We start from the raw sequence: 21148 nt of genomic DNA on the forward strand, positions 1-21148 counted from the left end.
GAGGTAAAGGTGCTCCAGGGATGGGAGAAAACCTGTACATGGCATGGATGTAGTGATAGAATGCTCAGGTCAAGGAATCAGTCAATCAATAAGTATTCATTGGGTGTCTCCTATGTATTTGATTCTGTGCTATCAGATGGAATAAAAAGACAAAAAAGCAAGGGTCCCTGCCCTCAAGGAGTTTAAATTTTCTTGCAGTAAGATGCAGCATATCCAGTGCTGGGCTTGTAGTTAGGAGTCTGAGATAGTTAAAGTTGTCCCTCATTTACTTAATGACTGTTACCTGGGGGAAGTGACCTAACCATTTTTAGCTTCAGTTTTCTAAGCAACATGTTCCTGAGCCCTTTTGGTGCTGGGTTTGTGCTCCTTTATAAATCTATGGACTGTGTTGTTGTTGTTGTTATTGCTCAGTGATTTCAGTCATATCTAGATTCTTCCTGACCCTATTTGGGGTTTTCTTGGCAAAGATACTGGAGTAGTTTGCCAATTCTTTCTCCAGCTCAATTTATAGACGAGGAAACTGAGGCAAACAGGATCAAGTGACCTGCCAGGGGTCACGCAACTAGTAAGTACCTGAGGCCAGATTTAAACTCAGGTATTCCTGACTCCAGGCACGGCACTCTGTGTAATACACCCAGATAGTGAGCAGTGGGCACGAGATGTAAGCTCAGTGTCTTTGTTTCAGGACTCCTTCTTTTCCCATGAAAGCAATAAGAACAACTAAAAGAGTACTTCTGCAATGCTTCCCATATGTAATCAATGCATTTATTTAATTTTTAGTCCAGATATGTGATTTTAATAGTAGAAAATTCCCAATGAGGAGACTCCTACCAATGAAGATCTTTCCATTTAGGATCTTAGATGCCTGGTGCTCTAAAGAGATTAAATGGCTTGACAAGAGTCTCTCAGAAAGTATTTGTCAGAAATGGAATTTGAACATATATCTGCCTGAACTTGAGGCTGATTCAATCCATGATGCTTCTCCCATAATAGATATACCATTGTACATCCAAGATAAAATTTCATGTTTTCTCTTACCTCAATGCCTTCTTTGTTTAAGGCATATTCATCAAAATTCAAAATGGCAATCTTGATTGTCCTTGGAGGGGGTAACACAGTCAGTCCAATGTTAATGGCATTACTGCGCTTGGAGTCCAAAACAATGATTTCTTGTCGTTTTCCATCTGCAGCCGTTTTCTTAGTGAGAAAATAAGGAAAAATTAAAGATTAATTCATAATCTTTGGTGCTGTGTGCCTTTCATCAAAGACCTGTTAAAAGCTAAGCCTTTCAACTTACTACTCATTTAGGTAGGAAAACAAAGGGCTCAAAGCCAGGAGAGGGAAGGCCTGGCGACTGACCAGTATGAAGAGATCAAGGAGTCAGAGTGGAAAGCAAGCCAAGTGTGGGTCAAGCAATGGAACTTTTCAAGTCAGACACATTATAAAATCAAATTGATTTTCCTTTAATGGGGGTGGGGGAAGGAGGAACAATTGTGATATTTGGTAAGAAAAGGGCAAAATCTGTTTTTTTTCTAAAGAAACTAGCCTACAAGCGTTCTCATAATGGGTGTTGAGAGAAGTGTTGGCATTTGCTTTGTTTGGCTCTAAATTTAGAGGGGATTCATATTTTAAAAGTATATGGCAATATATGTTTTGATATTTTGAACATGTGGTTTAAGAAAGCAGACTTTTTAACATAATGTTCGTATTTCTAAGAACTTAGGGGTACTCTCCAGTAGCTATACTGGTCCTGAATGAAAAAAGAGAGGAAAATAAATACAGTAGGGGGAAAAGGAAGAGAAGAGACAGATAAAGATGGGAAAGAAGGGAGATGAGAACATAAAAGATAGAAGGAGGTAGAAGTGAAAAGAAAGGGACAGAACATACAAGTTGATGCCCTTAACTTTTCATGATTTTGTGAGGTGGTCACTCTGTAAATAGACCTAGAAAAGTTTGGCTAATACTTCTTCCTGTCCTTATGTAAGTCTCCTCAGAGCTGGATTTCTGCGTCTGGGACAAGAAACCAAACTTTTCCCCTTGATCACCAGTGGACAAAAGATTGATAATGGTAAGGGAGAAGGTTAGTTGTCAGAGAAATCAAAATCTGACCATATCCCAAATCTGACTTAAGAGGGTAAAGGACTGTCTCTGGTGCCTGAAGTCCAGGTATTTTGGAATTGGGAGAACATTCTTTGGAATGGGCCTCCAGAGAAAGACTTTCCCCATTGTGTGGAGCTGAATTTTCTTAGACCCACCCAGTTCTTCTGATATTTGAAGGTCTCCCTTGTCCTTGTTTATTTTAGAGAGGGGGAGTCACCATTGACACAGAGCCAAATGCTCAGGAGGCCCTGGCTTGCAATATTACAATAAAATCTTTATGACAGTATCATGGCATGCCAGTTGGGAGGCCATAGGTTAGCAAATGGAAGCAAGAAAAAGGAGAAGTTTCCTTGTGTCATCACTGTGAACAGTTATTGGTTCCCTTAAGTACAATCTAGGCCACTTGCACATTTAAATGAAGAAGACTAATTTTGGATTCTTAGAGGCATACCCATTGTGGGGTCAAATGACTTTTTTTTAATGATATAATTAACTTTATTTTGGTATAAATATTCATATTACTTGTGAAAATTATCAATCTTACTACAAACTAGTTTAGAAAAATCAGCAAACTATCAATAATTACATCAAATTTCTTTTTGCAAGAAGGAAAAGTTGAAAAGTATCTCAGCCCTTGCGAGCTGTCAGGGCAACTGGCTTTTAGGGGAGATATAAAGGAGCTTCCCTGTGAAATCTGGTTTTCAGTGTTTTGAATGAGCTAAACTCCAAAAGCGATGCATGCTACCTAACTTGCCTTTAAAAAAAATCAAAAGAAATTTCTAAATTCCCTATGGAAGTAGTCTTCTACTTGAGACTCAATGACCTTAATCATCTGCCCTGATCTAATACCATCCTAGCTATTCAAGACCAGATTCTCATTTCACAGGATAGAATCTGGAGCAAGAAAACAAAAACAAAAACAACCAACCATTTTTAGCAATGATCTAGGCAGTGAGCTGAGGCCAATTAATAAGATACAGGAAAGAAAACATAAACAGGAGAGGTAGTGCAACAGGGGAATATGAGGAGCTGATATAGTAATTATCTGTCCTCTGAAACTATAAGTAGACAGTTCTTACAAGTGTCTGGGTAGTCATTCCTAGCCCTGATTAAAGGTCTCAAGGGGGACCCATTTTCTCAATAGGAAAGTCATTCTCATGTCTGACTAGCTAAAATTTTTGAGAGATCTTTTTTCACCATTGAACCTAAATCTACCCCTCTGCAGCTTCTATCCATTGTTCCCAGCTCTGCTCTCTGGGGCAAAGAACAAATTTAGTTCCTCTTTCATATGATAGCTCTTCAAATACTTGAAGACAGCCATCATGTCCAACCTCAGACTAAATAATTAGTCTCCAGTCCCTCCAGCTTATCCTTATTTGGCATAATCATAAGGCCTTTTCTTATCCTGGTCACAATCCTCTGGATCAATGGTTCCCAAACTTTTTTGGCCTACTGCTCCCTTTCCAGAAAAAATATTACTTAGTGCCCCCTGTCACATACTATCACCACCCCCTTACAGTTATTTACTGCCCCCAAATGCACCTGTGGCCAGCACTGCCCCACCTGGATCGCTGCAGCACCCATCAGGGGGCGGTGGCACCCACTTTGGCAATCACTGCTCTGGATGTTCCAAACTGATCAATGTTCTTTTTTTTTTTTTAATTAAAAAATAACTCTTATTTTCTGTCTTGGAATTTATCCTAGGTATTGTTCCAAAGCAGAAGTATGGTAAGGGCAGTTGGGGTCACACAAGCTAGGAAGTGTCTGAGGCCATATTTGACCCAGAACCTTCCATTTCTAGGTCTGACTCTCAATCCCCTGAGCCACCTAGCTGCACCAATCAATATTTTTTAAAAAGAAGCTGCTGTTTATAACTAAATACAAATTTCCGATGTGGTCTGAGCAGAGAGAACTTCACTTCCCAAATTCTGGATATTATGCCTTCCTTGATGCAGCCTAAATTTTGCCTTCTATGTTCAGGGCTGATTCACACCAATGGTAAAATCTATTTAGGTACCAGACTTTTTTCCCCCCATAGGACTCTTGTACAACTTCATCCAGTTGACCTTGAATTCAAGCGCAAGATTTGACATTTATCCCTAATGATTTTTATCATATTTTATTCTATCCATTGTTCTAGCTTGTAGAGGTATTTTTGTATCTCGACCAACTTTTTGCATCTCATCTTGATGGCCATCATGGTGTCATGGCTAGAGAGCTGGCCTCTAAGACAGGGAGATATGGGTTAAAGTTCTACCCCCGAGAGATTTGGGCCAGTCAAGCAATTCTCTCTCAGCAGCTGTGGAGGTGATTTGGGAAAGAGATTCTCTTCACTGGACCATTCCTATACCTGTGAAATCCCAGGTCTGGTCCCAAACAAAGAAACAAAAACTCCACTAATTTATAGCACACTTTAGAATCGACTAAGCATTTTCTTCACAGTAACCTGAGAAAGGAGGTAGCACAAATAGGTTCTTTCACACTTTAGAGATGAGAAAAGAGGACAAGGATTATCTGTGACTTGCTCAGTCATGTAGCTCACAAGAGGCATTGCCAGAATTGGAATCCAGGTTTTCTCACATCAAGTCAGTACACTTTGCACTATATCACACTATCTCCCTCTAAATTTTTGTTCGTTTTAGTAGGCTGAGACAAGGAGTCTCCCGGAAGCTCGAGGTTAGCTTAGTGGAGAGGCAGAAGAGTGGTTAACTGGTATCTATAAGATCTGAGTTCAAATCTACCCTCAGATACTTACTAGCTTTGTGACACTGGGCTAATCACTTAAGCCTTGCTTGTCTCCGTTTTTTCTGATCTGCAAAATGGGGATAATAATAACTCACCTCTCAGGATTGTTGCAAAGATAAAATAAGATTATATATCTATGTATATGTGCATATATATAATTAACTTTGCAAACCTTAAAACTCTATATGAATGCTTGCTACTATTGAAAACATTATTTTTTCTCCCCAAAGCAAAAAGAAGCCAAAGTTTAGTGAGCAAAATAAGTGACTTTTACCTCTTTTCAGTCCTCTGGTAGCAGATACTTGACTTACAGGAATAATATTCAGGAAGAACTAATCCTTTAGGGGGGCATAATTTGTAAATTCAATCTAATGAAGTGACAGGCTTACATATAATATATATAACAAAAATATAATAATAGGAGTATTTTATAAAGCACACAAGCAGGACAATGAGTTAGAGCTAGAAATAGTAAATAAGATTGGAGAAGCTACAAAATTAGGGCAGGTAGTGAAACTGGAAAGCATCAGTCATTCCCATAGACTATGGAGTACCTCACTGGGAAGACATGAAGATGGATAGGTTTGTAGTAGACAGATTAATCATCTCTTCCAAGAAAAAAGAGTTTGAGGGTCAAGAAGGAAAGGAAAGAAGCTGACAATGACCTACTTCCTCAGACCTCACATAGGATTTTGTTTGGAAACTCTCAGATGTACTTATATAATATTTTAAATAATAGCTTTCAGTGCAATTTTTTCCTTAATCTTCTGCTAGACTTAAATTTCCAGAGAGCTTGTGTCCTATCTAAACTCTGGTCATATTAATTATCTAACGCATGCTCTGCAAACAGTAAGTGTTGAATAAATGTTGAGTGGAATCGAACAGGAAATATTTGTGGGTGTATTACCACTCAATAGGGATCATAATCTAATTATGTTCATTCTGGTGGGGGTAACTCCCAGGACATTATAGAGCTATTGAATTTCAAAAAATGGAACTTTGATGAATTTGGATATTAGGATTATAGCATCTAGAGCTGGAAAGGCCCTTAGAGCACATCTAGCCCACCCCCCTAGTTTTACAGATGAGGACACTTCTAAGAATAGCAAAAATAGTAAATAAAAGTCATGAAGTTTGGAGACTATTTTTAAAAAAGATCTTATTGGAAGCCTTAGGGGTGGCAGAGAAGGAGGGGGAAACATGTGCTAAGGATTAAGACTGCTCAAAGCTCAAGAATAACAACTGGAAACACTGAATGGTTAACTGGTAAAAAATTTTAGAGGTGTTTTTAAAAAAATATAATTAAAAAAGCCCCCAAGTGAGAACAGAGAATTCCACAGTATGTGGCAGGTTGGATACAAATTAGGAAATAGGCTGAATCTAAAGAGTCAGCACCTTGTAATGAACTCCAAAGCCCATAAAAAAGGGATCTTTAGATGAGAATAATAATGGCTCACATCTGTATAGTGATTCCTGGGAGGATCAAGGGGCTTCTCACCTCATCCTTATGATGCTTGTCCTCCATGGAGATCATGAGTTTAGAGGTCATCAAATCTAGTCTGCTCATTTTACAGATGAGAAAACTGAGGCACAGAAAGGTTAAGGGGCTTGTCCAGGGTTATAAAGCTAGTTGTTGTCTGAAGTAAGATCTAAACCCAAGTATTCCTGATTTCCAGTCCAATCTCTATTGATTACATAAGAGGTTCTCAAAGTGTGGTCAGAGGGAATCCTTGATGGCCTTTCCAAGCTTCTGCAAGGCCAAAGATATTTCAACTTCTTTTTGCTAAATATTGATAGATATAGCACACATAAATAATAGCTTTTTGGGATACTCAACAATTTTAAGAATGTAAAAAGGTCTTGAGACCTAAAGATTGAGCTTGTATTACACAGCACCATAGGTAGGTTTGAGACAGAAACAGCAGAGAAAGAATTCTTCATAGTCTCTGATGAAAGCAGGGTCAAAGATGAGGAAGTCATTTGTTGTTTACAGGTTGGAGGTACTGGATTAAACAATGGAAAAGTCACGGGATTCTAATAAATCAGATGTGATCAAATTGCAAGAACTGGACATGCTTGAAGCTAAATCCCAAAGCTTTTAAGGCTGATATTATGAGGGATAACCAGGGCTTCCTGCAAAAATATTTCTGGTGCCAATGCCAAACATCATGGGTCTTGGAGTCCTGGTTTCTTTCAACACTTTGCTCAAGCATCACCTTCTGTATGAAAAGGTAAAATGTAGGATACCTTCAGGGCTACAGTGAAACGAATATTGGATTGAAGCCCAGCTCTGGAGTTTACTGTAATAATCTAGGCAAGCCTCATTACCCCTCTGGGACTCAATTCTGTTCCTTGTAAAATAAGGATAGTACTTAAAATTCATTGGATTGTTATGAGGAAAGCACCCTGCAAACGTTAACATGCGAGATAAATGTGAGTTATCAGTGCTCTCACTTTCCTTTTTACTTCTTATATCTGGGATCTGGGCAAGTTAAAAAAAATTTTCTCAGTTGTCCTCACAAGGTGAAATTCTGAGTCTGTCATCATCATGACAATGAGAAGCAAGGTGGGATTGACTGGGGAGCAGAAGAAAAGAAAGCAAATGTCCCTTCAAAAAAAGGAATATTCCTTTCATTTCTAAGCTTCCATTCCCATTTTCTCTCTTTTTTAATCTCTTGGTTTCTCATACTTCCATACCCCATTTTCTACTTTGAGCTCTACTACTCTAGTCCTGTCATGGAAGAGATCAGGATTGAAGCACTAGTCTCATTTTAAAGATTTCTCCCAGGTTTCCTATTCAGGAAACTATTCCAAGGTGAACAATGGTGCCTGGTAGAAGGAGCACAGGCACTGTGCATAGGCTTACTTCGAGTGTGGGATAGCTCAAGAAAGTACATTAAAAAAAACCCTAACTTTCTGTCTTAGAATCAATAATAAGTATTGGTTCTAGGCAAAAGAGGGGTTAGGCAATGGGGGTTAAGTGACTTGCCCAGGGTCACACAACTAGAAGTGTCTGAGGCCAAATTTGAAACCAGGAGCTCCCATCTCTAGGTCTGGCTCTCAATCCACTGAGCTATTTAAAATTTTACTTTCTAAAGGAAGACTTCTAATCCTCCCTTAAAACTAGTTAATTCTGCTGACTACTTCCAATTTATCCTGTCTGTATCTTGTTTCTACATATAATTTACATGCTTTCTCTCCTACTAGACCGAGGCCTTGAGAACTGGGACTCTTTTCTTGCCTTTCTTTGTATATCCACTGACATTAATAAATCCTTGTTGACTAACCGGTCAATCTTGGAACTTTTTCATAACTTTTAGCATCCTTTAGTCCAGCTTGCCCTTAACTTCCATTCAGGATTACAAGGATGAATTACCTTTTTTAAGGTCTACCTATTCACACTAAGTACACTGACTATCTGCCATCTGACTGCTGCCACCAAAAGTTCATGTTAAATTACTTATCAGAGGAGTAGCTAGATCTAGCACAGAAGCCTCTACAATTTTCTCATTTAAGGGTTTTTGAATTTCCTTTTAAAAGAGTTGACTCATCATTGTCTTTATTAGAAAAACAAAAAAACTTCTTTAATTTAACTAAATTTAGCTTCTTAGAAGGGTCAGTTTTTTGTTTATTCTTCATAAATACATCTATATCTATTATTTATTTTTTCTTACTATGGCTTAAAGCCAAAATTAAAAATAAAGCACCTTTTATATACAAGTTCTGAAATCACCCATGATAAACCAAAATCAGTATGCTTTTTCACTCCAAACTTCTTCCTTTGGTCAAAGTCTGTAATTTCATTGATATAGTGTGGTTTGTGACTTTATAGTGTGATGAATTCCTGGCAAGGAAACTCCTACTATCAATGTAGATGGAAGATTAAGTCATTTGCTCAAAGTCACATAGCCAATATATGTCTAGAGATTTGAATCTAGATCTTTCCTTACTTTAACCACTACACCTTCTCTCCCACAGCTCACATTAAAAGCCCCAAAGGGAAAGAGTTAGAAACTGGTCAGTAGAGGAAAAAATTGAATCTCTTTTTCTGTTTGCTGTTGTCTTTTGTAGTACTCAGTTATGGCTGGTTTGCCAATGAACTGAGAATTATATATTCCTCTTTGAGAAGAAGATAGTGCTTTTCTTTCCCTTTGATAGATGTTTAAATTGCAGGAGGGTAGGAGGAAGGAGTATGAGAAAGAGAATTTTACTAACCATTTCTCAAGCCTTTGCTACAGGGACTTGAATGTAACCTTTCATCTAAGCACAAGGTGTTCCTCCTAAACTGAATCTCTGAGTCTCTTTTGTCTTCTGCCTTTTGCTCTTCCCCATCCCTCTCTCCTAACTTTACAACACTTAGATCTCACTCATAAATCCCATATGTGAAAACTCTGAGGGCAGCTAGGTGGCACAGTGTATAGTCCTGGGCTTGGAGTCAGGAAGACTCATTTTCCTGAGTTCAACCCTGACTTAAGACACTTACTAAGCTATGTAACCCTGGCCAAGCCACTTATCCCTGTTGGCCTCAGTTTCCTCACCTGTAAAATGAACTGGAGAAGTAAATGGCAAATCACTCCAGTACCCATGCCAAGAAAACCCCAAATGAGGTTATGAAGAGTCAGACATGACTGAAAAATCACTGACCTGTATGCAAGTCATTTGAGCATTTGAATCCCTGAAAAAGCTGAAGGTTAAGTGATTTGTTCAGGATTGAGGGCCAAGTATGTGTCAGAGGCAGGACTTGACTTTTAGTCTTCTTAACTGAAGCTGATCTACTCTGTCACCCTGCCTCTTATCATTAATTCTTTATAATATCAAATTATTGCAAGAGTGACTTGATCTGGGATTACTCTTGGCACAGGGAATCTATACTATGGACATACCTGCTACCAATTCAGGTTGGCCTTTCTTTGCTCTCTTGGAGAGTTGGCTATGAGCCTGAGAGGTTAAATCACCTGCATGACCAGTATGTGTCAGGTATAACTTGAACCCAGGCCCAGAGTCATTATCTACTTATGTGCTACACTGCTTTTATTAGTACAAAGGACTAACAGGTTATAAAGATAAGTTTTATTCAAAATTTTAAATATAGAAACATATAAAATAATGTTTGAAGTCTGTATTTTTCTTCTTCATAATGATCACAAATGCTGGTTTCCTAGGCAGTAATGAGAATAGCTTGCTGTTTTTATTCATTAAGAGATAAGAGAAAAATCTATAAAACTCGGTTTTGAATAAATTCTTCTGTATATCCAATTATTTCCACTATTTAAAGGCCTCTACCACCAGCCATTTAAGTTAAACTTTTTATCAGAGGGGCAGCTAGGTAGCACAGTGGATAGAGGGCCAGCCCTGGAATTGGGAGGATTTAGGTTCAAATATGACCTCAAACATGTCCCACCTGTGTGACCCTGGGCAAGTCACTTAACCCCAAATGCCTAGTCCTTGCCACTCTTCTGTCTTAGAATTAATACTAAGACAGAAGGGAAGGGTTTTAAAAAATTAATTATTTATCAGGTGATTTCTACTTGCCATGTAACTGAGTCCTGTGTTATGACTGTAATGTCTCTAGCACTTGATGACTGTAAACCCTGATCCAGGAACGTTGTCTCCTCTGGGATAGGGAACCACTGAGCAGTGGTTCAGAATTCTAAACTATACTTTAGGCCAGCAGTAGGCATGCAAAATAATGAAATCCAATACACTATTTATAGATTTATGCAAAGAGAAAAATTGTCTTATAGAATGTTAGGAGGGCGAAGAGTTTTAGAGCTTTTCTACTTTAAGTTCCTCATTTTGCAAATGAGGAAACTGAGGTCCAAGAGTGAAGTGACTTGCTAAAGGTTTCAGGGCATTATCTAGGTCTCCTGATTCCTTCTCTTCTTGCCCCAAGCCCTAGATTTTTGCCCCCCTCACACTAGCTTGTTTTAAAGCAAGACTGAATTCTTGTTCTTTGCCTCTCTCTGTAACTGTCTCTCCCATATATTTGTCTATCTTTCTGTCTATCTCTGTCTGTCTGTCTGTCTTGTCTGTCTGTCTCTCTCTCTAGACTCACCTCTTCCCTATAATATCTAAATTGACATGAAGAAAAATGTCAATCCATGTTCCAGAATCTATTCAGATGGAAAACTATATGGCACGTCTTTGTTTTCTTATCTGTTCTATTAAGACAGCATCATAGTTTTTAATCTGGCAAATTGGCTTCCTTCTTTAATGGTATGGGGAGACAGAGAGGGGGAGATTTCTTTGATGATTATAATCATATCCCTATGATTCTCTTGGTGTAAGTTTTCTTTCCTAAATTACAAATGACTCCCCTGTGTTATATGCTGCCACGTGAAGTCTATTTCATTTTATTTTTGTACACTCTATTGTGTTTAATAAAAAACTTCTTGTGAGCTAGAATTAGGAAGTGGCTGTTTATAGCTGTGTTTTATGGAAATCATAGTTAAGGATTAGAAACAGAAGTAAAATTGGTCACATCTGTATCAAGTAATATAAGCCAAAAAATGGAGTCAAGTCTTTAGAATAACTTTTTTTTTTCATTTTGCATGTTAATTTTAAAATAAATTTCATTTGGCTTTAATTTAATTTTAATTTAATCTTTCTTTTCCATGTACTTAATTAGCACCTACCCACACTGACTACACCAAAAAGCAGTGAGTTGTGGTTTCTATTTCTAGTGGGACATCTTGGAATGAGTTTCAGTAAACTCTTTATATTACCCTAATCTTATGTTTCTACTTGAGCTGAGGTATAGAATATGACCTTAGAGCAGAGACATTGAGTCATAGTGTTAGAAGAGGTCTTAGAGTTCAAGCAGCCAAATCCCTGCTAAACCATGAATCTGTTCTACACTGATGAGCTTGTCTTCATTAGAAATACAACTTTATCCCAGCAACTAGGCATGCAACTTCTAAAAATGCATTGATTTTTGATAACTCTTTTCCTAATCTGTCCTACGAAAAGCCATGTAATAATGAATCCAAGAATGTTGAGTATTTATAGAGGCTACATACTCAAGGTTTCCTGGGGAAGTCATTTAGTCATGCTTCTTCTTTTTAAAAAAACAAATAAAGTTTTATGTTTCCTCATTGCCAAATGGTTACTTCTTTCTTCTCTTCCCTACCCTCTGCCAATGTTAGCTTCTTCCCACTAGTTAAACCATTTTCCATTGGACCAATGGAAATCTGTGGAGAGATAAGCTAGTGCAACAGAAAAACACCACCTAAATGACATCTGTGTTGATTAAGTTAGTGAGTTAATGAGGTCAAAGTTTTCAATTCAACATCACCAATCATCAATTCAGTTTTAACAGAAAAAAATCTTTTTCATAGCCACAGACTCTATTTTTATTCCTAATCAATTATCTTGTAAATAGGTACACTTAGAATTGGGTAAAAAAATATGGGTATCTCGTCACTACTGCTAGCTGAACTCAAATCACTATGCCATTGATAATGGGTCACTGGCATCATCTCTACATAAATTACTTCATATATGTAATTATATTTATCCAAATGGGCAGGGGTTGACCTTTTTGATAGGGATTTTTCTTCACTGTCTCCCAGAAGCCTCCACCAAACTCCTCTTCTGACACATCATGGGGGTATGGATGGGACAGTAGAAACTCAAAGGCTAGACCAGCGGAGGGAAAACTTTGGCATGTTTTGCCATGCCAGAAAGGCTTCAAATATAGCCCTGGTGAAAATAAGTCTACTGACCAAGGTGAGTATGGAGGTAGTCATCCCTAGTTAGTTGACACATAGGTAATGAATTCTTTGGTCATGGCAACCATCCTGGCAAAATGGCTCTCTAGATAAGAGATAGATAACTTTTTTGCTGAAGGAGATTCCCTTTTTAATACATATTTTTAATTATTTATTATATATTACATATATAATAGAAAATCTAATTATCTATCATGTTCATAATGAAGTTCCTCCATGAGTTGGAGCTGAAAAAAAGTAGGTAATATTGACTAGGTCAGTTGGGTTTTCATGCTGTGTGTATGTGTGTTTGTATGTGTTTGTGTGTGAGATGGGAGGAGACATTTAGGGGAAGTGATATTTCATATAAGAAAAACCTCTAACCCAACAGAAGTGAATCACAACAAGCCTTTCTATATCACACAGTGAGGCAGATTTGAAATGAGATGTAGGAAATCATAGCTGCTGACTATATCACCTTGTTCTCTGTGAGAACTGAACAATAGAACAGATTTCCCACAGTCGTTGACTGGGAAATCCAAATGGGTTCATTGTAGACCTGTACCTTCTATGAGAGTTCTGGGATAGCTCTGAATCTTACTAGCAGTTCAAGACTCAAACTGTCCAGGCAGTGGTATGGCAGCTCTCTTAAGTTCACTACAGGGAATCTCAATGAGAAATGAGGATGAGGGTGGAAGGGTTGTTGGCAGCTTCTGACTCTAAATTATCCCCACACTGCCCATAGATTGTCAGCACTCTGCCCAATCAGTCATGGGCATTCAGATGAATAGTACAAGAAGTTTAGAGACCTTGCTACATACTAGGAGTTCAATAGTCTACTCTCCTCAAATAGCTATTTAGGGTCACTTATTTGGGGTAATATACACTAACCAGATGATCATCCCCTTCTGTGCTATTCCTCTCCCCACAAAAAAACAACAATGTGCAGGCTTAGTGAAAGATATTCAGTATATACAAAACATATTTCATATGTTTGAGCTTTTCTTTTTTCTTTGTGTATGACCTTTAGAGGAAATTTGTAGTATTTTTGCTTAAGGATCATCTAGCAAACACAGTCACTGAAAGTGGTGATGAAGGAGGAATCAGGAGAAGGAGGAAGAATGGGTTAGGGGAGATAGTACTTGACATTTGTAGCTGGTCATGTGCTTGGCAAAGAGCTTGCACAAACCTTGTTTCATTAAGAGGGAGAAACAAATGTGGGTGGTGACAAAGGAAATTCTGCAGCCTGAAGAGAATTTAGTGAACAGGATAATTAAAGAAATCTTTTCAAGACTGCCATGTACACTGACTCAAAGATTTAGGATTGCTTTTAAAGATGAGAAACCTACCTGAGTGTGCAAGCTAGAATCTTTTTATTAGGCAATGAATCATTAGAAATGTTACTCAGTGTATTAGCAGAGTGTTTTTTTTCCCTCAGCACCCTCTATTAACTTTTACTTGTCATGTTTCATAGGCACCTTATGGTGAGCTATCTCATTTTTAGTAACTTGGAAATATGAAATGAAATTCTTATACACAATATCAACCCATCAGTGAAGGGTTGAAACATTCAGGTGTAAACAAAAAGCTTCAGTCAATCACGCATGCACATGCTGTCTACTTGATCTAAAACATACAGAGAACAGATTATTTGGAAAGGTCCATATTTTTGGCATTATGTAAGCCTACTCAAGGAATTATTTAAAGAAATGTCATTTGAGATATGACATATCTTCTTTTGTAGGCATGGAGTTCCATGCCACCGTTAACGTCCAAACTGTTTAATGTCAAATGGGGATGGCTGGATCACCATATTCTTTGACAGGACGATTTCATTTTCAGCAAGTCAGTAGTTTTTATTCCTTAACTGGCTAACTTTTGGAAACATGTATACCTTCTTCCCAACCCTGACCATTTTGGTACTTAGATGGCCATTTTGATTAATGTTCACTGGCTGCTGTCCATATAATCCAGGCCTAAATGAACTGTAACAGAGCTACAAAACAAGAATCACTGAACTTATGTCTAGGATGGAGATAATAAATTAATAGTTCATTAAATAATTCATCAGAAGTTCACAATATCTATATTCTGTAATAGATTTATGATTCCTATCAAATGTGTAAGGCCACCTAAAAGTATTTTGTGAGCTATAGATTTGTATGGTGTTATCAAATGATAAAAAGAAACGCCACAAATTAAAGGAACAAACTAGATGTTAGTGGTACCTTTGTGACAGACAGTTCCTTGGACTTAGATTCAAAGAGGTGCTCCAGTTTGGAAGTATCCACTTTAATGGGTTCCAGTTTCGACCACAGGAATTCTCTGCAGCGTTTGTTTTTACACTGCCACTCAAATGGCCGCACCTCATTCCAAAAGAGACGGATGGTTTTCTTCTTCTTTGTAAATGCTGGCTGACCCCTAGGAACCTGGGGCCACCCTAAACCCTGAGGAGTGCCAAACATGGGGGGAGGAGCCAATAAATTAGCAGGGGCTGGAGATGAGCAATCAAAAAGAGGGGGAGGGGGAGGGGGAGGCAAACACAAAAAGGAAGGTGGAGGTGGAGGAGGAGGAATGAGTGAGTCCCTGGGACCCCAATCCATGTCCAAAACATCTATATCATCCTCATCTCCCAAGTCTGTGAAGTCCATCTCTTTGATTTTAAGTTCCCTAGGATTGGCCATGAGCTGATCCCAGATGTAGTCCGACTCCTTCTTTGGTTGTGCTTGTGTCTTTTCAGAGACCTGTTCATCCATCCCCATCTCTGATGAGGCTGGGCTTTTGGTGAGCTCACCGCTGTTGAACTTCTCAGCAAAGGCTTTCACGCTGCCCTGGTTATCCAAATTTTCAATCTCCATCTTTCTGACGTTTTCATCTTTAGCCTGCGAGTTGGCCTGAAGAACAGAAATCCTACTGGCTACGCAGGTGATGGGCTCCTCACCTTCTTCTGTCCTCTTCTTTTCCTCCACTTTCTCCAGCTCCTTCTCCTCTTCATCCTTGGGTTTTTTGTTATGGGCATACAACATGTCCAGCATAAACCGCTTGTTGTTGAGAATGTTGCTACACTGCTCATTTACGCCAGCATCCTGAATGGTCTGTGACCATAGACCTGAAATTATACAAGCATAATCAATGAAAAAAGTAGCAGAGGGGACACAAATCGACAAAAACATGTATAATGATAGACACAGATGAGGCTGATAACATTTTGATGGGGTACACATTTGGGATATCAAAACCTGCATATATATCCAGATGGTTCTCACTTGAAACCATGATGCTTCTAGATAGCTGCTTCTACATAATTGTTCCTCTTACTGGGTGGGTGGTAGAAATCTCTCTGTCCCACAAGCCCACAACATCCTGCAACCCAATACTTCCATAAGCTACACATTCAAGAAGATTAATCAGTTTTAAAGACCTCTTTCTCTATAGAAAGCAGTTCCTCATTGTTTCCCTTGAATGGTCATGGCTGGTAGACACCTGCTTTGAGTCTCTCATGACCTTTTCTTCCACAAAAACATATATTCTATTTCTTTTGTTTGGTCCTCTGTAGAGTCAGCCTCAGAGACCGGAGATTTCTTGAATTAAGCTCAGAGTCTCTATGGTTGACTCTTTAGGGATGGAATCCTTGGGAATCTCTAGTAAAGCAAGGCTCACTTGGGCAGTTTCTATGGGATACCATTTCTCTCTTTAAAGAGCAGGGCAATTATGGATGGCTCTAGACATTTCTAGTTTGCCACCAGCACACAAAGACCATAGTCAAAGGATTTATTGTTCTCTGATTCAAATTCATGAAGCATTGAAATAAAAAAGTCGTACTTTAACCCACCCAAGAAGCATGAAGGTCTTCAATGTTGATACATTTTCTAAAGCATACTTTTGTTATTCCAAGTTCCAAGAACCACTACTCAGTTTCACAAACTAAACAAACTTAAGATACAAACATTATTAAGAGATGAGCAGCCTACTTGAAATGGCATGAGAACCAATCAAAATGAACCTTTTTGTGGTTCTGAACAGCTCTCTTGTTCTTCTATTCTGTTGGCAATGTTTTGAATTGTCTTACATGGAAAAAAAGAACAATTTATGCAATATTTTAAACTCTTGGTTTTTCTATTTACTTTTTCACCACTGTCATGAAATTTATATTACACAAACCCCAAAGAAGAACCAATATGAAAGAAAGGGCAGAAGAAGAAATCACAAAGTAAAAAAAAACCAAGGATGAGTTTCTTTCAAGCCTAAAACATTTTTTCCCCTTTAAATCCACATATATTCATTGGAAACACAAAACTAGTAAGGGCAAGTGAATCTTCTTTGAGTTCCTCTTATGGGTTTAGAATCACATGGGAGTGTTATCTAGGCACTGAATGGCAGGATGGCGAGAGCTGATTATTCCAATTCACTCCAGCTTGTTTGGATAAGCAGAGGGCCTTCTCAAAGCCCAATAATAATGGACTGCAGCAAAGCAGGAGGCATCTGATTATACCATAAAAGTATAGACAGAGCCACAGTTTGTGAGTAATTACTAGCATTTGTCGATCTCCTGCTCTTGCTAAGAAGGCATTTGCTTGTGATTGATAGCTGAGATCCCACTTTGGGAAAGTTATCCTTATTTGGAAGAATGTTGGATAATCGGAATCGCATGAGTTCATTGGCTTATTTTACTGATCCAACTAGTTGATGCATTTCAGGACTGCTAAATGGGATAATGATGACTAACTGTTAAAGCATAATAAACAAAACATGATGCGGGCAACATTAAGAAGGCTTGTCTCCAGAGAGTATGAGACTGCAACCCAGTGCACAGTGTCCAAGCAAGCAGTGGAAAGACTACAGCTAACTTGACTTGGAGTAAAAGTTAGCTTAGCATTAATATGGCTTCATACATTGTACTCATTCTGCTACATACTCATGTAAAATAAATATGGTAACTGGAGTTAAAGTGCCACGAATATCCATCCTTGAGATGCAAACATCACACATTTCTCCTTTGCCCCTCTGCTGTAGTTGCCAAGAAAATGGAACAGTATTGCATTTTGACCAGACAAATAATAGGTGAAAATGGAAATCTCCATTAGTTGGCCTGATTATCCATTGCCATCATCTCTATAGCTTTTTTCATTTATGTATTTATTTTGAAAAAAAAAAAAAGCAATCCTGGAACCATAGAGCTTCTGTGATAGAAATCTGCTGAGTGATCCTCAAAGGAGCATTTTGAGGCCGCCAGGTATCAGAGTATCTGGCTTTAATGAATTTATGTATCTTCTGGCTGAAGATACATATTTAATATTTCAAGGATCTGTGTCTTCACCAGTGGGAACATTCCCTCATCAGTACAAAGCGAAGCTGCTTCTTAGGGCATTAGGAGGCAGTGTTCATGAGTTCTGAAGGAACGCATTTAATATCTGTTGGCCATTTCCTCGGAAAGGAGCCTCTCTAAGATCCCTTGGAGATCAGGCATGCAGTTTGCTGCTCAGACCACATTGAGGGAAAATTAGCCTAATATATAATTTAATCAGCTGATCACATGGCATGTATCCCAAATGGGTTTACTTTAAGAGAGAAATAATAATAGGCAACTTTTTAAAAGACCATCATTATATACCCCAGGAATCTAACATCCTTTAAATACTAATGGGAGAGTAAAGAGCTCTGTTTATGAGTGAATAAGTGACACCATACTTAGCATCATAGGCAGCTTTTATAGGATTTGTAAATCATTTCTAACCTTAAATCCAGAATTCCAAATGTGGAATATTCTTGTAAATCCCGTGATAAAAACTTCAATAATTTTTAAAGATCAAATCCATATTTTCAATGTTCTATTTTTCTCTTTGTGCAAAAGATTCTTCTCCCAGCAGTGGGGAGAGTTAGATTATGTATGTTACCCAAACTGAGTAATTCCAAAATTAAAACAATGTAGTCCAAACAAGGTGAAGTGGTCTCAGTCAAATCTTAGAGAATCCAGCATGTAATAAAATATGAAAATCAGGAGGTTTGGCATTAGAAGACCTGGGTGTGGATTCTGCCTCTTCTATTTACAACATACAAGACCTCAGGCAAATAATTTAATTTCGGTTTCCTCATCTATAAAACAGGAACAATGATGTTCATGTGAGGGGTAGCAGGTGGCACAGTGGATAGAGTGCAAGGCCTGGAGTCAAGGAGGTCTGGCTTCAAATCTGGCTTCAGACACTTACTACCTATGCAACCCTGTGAAAGTCACTTAACTGTTTGCTTCAGTTTCCTCATCTATAAAATAAGTTTTCAAGTATATTTGCAAACTATTCAAGTATATTTGCCAAGAAACCCCCTAAGGGGTTACAAAGCATTGGATACCACTGAAATTGCCTAAACAATGACAAATGTTCATGCTCTCTCTTTCCCAAGATTGTTAAGGGGATCAAATGAGGTTCCATTTAAAAAGTATTTATAACACTAGAGCATGATTATGATTAAACATTGCCTTTTCCATTAGAACGCTGACCACGATGGCTAAATTCAGCATTGTCACTCAAATCCTGCAGTGGATCACAGGGTCTTGTCAATGTGGGGATTTCTTCCATTGATGCAGCCCAGAGTTCAGCTGAGTGACTCGTCCGTGTACTCCCATAAATGCATCAAGGGGATTTACCCAAAGTGCTGTTCGCCTTTCTTGCTATCTCTTCACCTATTAAGGATTTGGACTGTTTACAGTTTGCCCCTGTTCTCTTAGACTCTGCCACACCCAAATTACACTGATTGATAGGCTTTAAATTAGAAATCTCGATTCATAATGATTTTTTCAGTTTCGTGCCCATTTGTATATATCTCTCCATATCATCTAGCAAAGGTGTTTGACTGTACTTTTTGCATGTGTGATTGCAGCAAGTATCTGTATGTTTTTCTTGATTATATCTATTTGATTCATTATTTCTAGCCCACTTTGAATCATAAATGTTTTCCTATTATCTCTTTGATTATTGGGTTTTGAAAAATCAATTTGTTGCTTATATCTACAAAAACGAATCACGAGCCCGATCTTCCCACACAAGTAGCATCGGGGTGCTGATTTTGATTTTGGGTTGCTGTTGGCAGGTTGTCTAAACTGGTTTCTACTCGTTTGAAGAGCAAAATTCTTCACCTCTTCGATTTCTTTCTCCCGTCTCGACTGCTCTAATTGCCTCTTTAAGTCTGCTATGATCTCATCTTTCTCATTGTCAGATTGCCTAGCCATTCTCACTTCTTTCTGTTTGGAATCATGTATATATGCTGCATGATTCCTAATATCCTCCAGTGGTAATGATTCCCACTGTGGACAACTTTGCCTGAAGTAATTTTGTATCGGGATTGAGGTTCCCTTTACAAATTGTCTCCTTATATGATCGATCGTATCCTGGGAATGAGTATCTCTAAGTCCTAATATCGTTTCAGCAGCTTCAATAACTCTGTCTAGAAAACTGCTTGGGTGCTCTTCTTCCCCTTGCCTCAGTTTCTCAAATTTTTGCCATGCATTTGGCCTTTTTTATTTGCCTGTTTGTTAATTTCAGTCTAGTCTATTTCCCTCAGCTTGTGTTTGAGTCTAAGTCCCAGTCTGTAAGCCTGCTGTGTTTGTCTGTTTAGTTTAATTTCTCTTCTCCCTAAAAGATCTCTGTTTCCCTTCTGTGTTATACTCCTGACTTCAGTCCTATTATACCCTGAATCTCCTTTAATCCCAGCCTACCTGTAAATGAGATTACCCACTTAGCAAGTCTCCAACATCCTCCTTTCAAATATACACCCCTCACTCTATATAACCATCTTTTTATCTACAGGGGAGGAGGAGGGATTGAACTAGACCTGCAACTTTATTGGTATAGGAACTAGCAGTGAGGAGACTCCTATCAATGAGGATTAGGACCTGCTCTGCCACTTATTGTCTGAGAGAGTTTACTTGGGTACAGTGATTTTGCCATGGGTTACAAGGTCAGTCTATATCAGAGGCAGGACTAGAACCCAAGACTTCCCCAGTCCAAACCAGAATATCCATTATATAGTGCAAAAGTGCTAACTCTCAATTGTTTGTTACCCCATGATAAAAGCAAATCAAAGATTTTATGGAAAATACTAAATTTCACAATACAGTGTAACCAACCCATTGTGTTATGATGTTTTAATACTTTCTATTAATCGAGTAGTATTTCCTAGTTCTTACTATATGCCAATCACTATGCAACTACTAGGGATATAAACATGAAAATCTTTAATTTATTACAACAATTGATTATATAGCTCTTAATATAGCTTGGCATGAAAAGTTTCTTATCCTCACAAAGAGAGGGACAGTATTAAGAAAACAGCTTCTCCTGCAATATAAAATTTTAAAGATTATAGCAAAATAACAAACTAGTCTGATAAATTATCCTTTCCTCTCCTCTCCTCTACTTTCCTTTCCTTACTTCATCTTTCTTTCTTTCTTTGTCTTTCATTCCTTCCTTTCCTTTCCTTCCTTCCTTCCTTCCTTCCTTCCCTCCCTCCCTCCTTCCTTCTTTCCTTCCTTCCTTCCTTCCTTCCTTCCTCTTTCTTTGTCTTTCATTCCTTCCTTTCCTTTCCTTCCTTCCTTCCTTCCT

At 38.3% G+C, this 21148-nt stretch overlaps 1 protein-coding gene across 3 annotated transcripts in view; it reads right to left on the reverse strand.

Moving 5' to 3' along the window:
• FHOD3 (formin homology 2 domain containing 3) overlaps positions 1 to 21148 on the reverse strand; it is a 703058-nt gene that overhangs the window by 59181 nt on the left and 622729 nt on the right. For all 3 annotated transcript variants that reach the window (XM_044664978.1, XM_044664968.1, XM_044664960.1), the window contains 2 exons: positions 14783 to 15663; positions 1039 to 1197 (listed from right to left, as the gene is read on the reverse strand). In XM_044664978.1, coding sequence (XP_044520913.1) covers positions 1039 to 1197; positions 14783 to 15663 — 1040 coding nt within the window. The remainder of the gene's footprint in view (positions 1 to 1038; positions 1198 to 14782; positions 15664 to 21148) is intronic.

This window comes from Gracilinanus agilis, chromosome 1, assembly GCF_016433145.1.
Source record: "Gracilinanus agilis isolate LMUSP501 chromosome 1, AgileGrace, whole genome shotgun sequence".
Lineage (NCBI taxonomy): Eukaryota > Metazoa > Chordata > Mammalia > Didelphimorphia > Didelphidae > Gracilinanus > Gracilinanus agilis.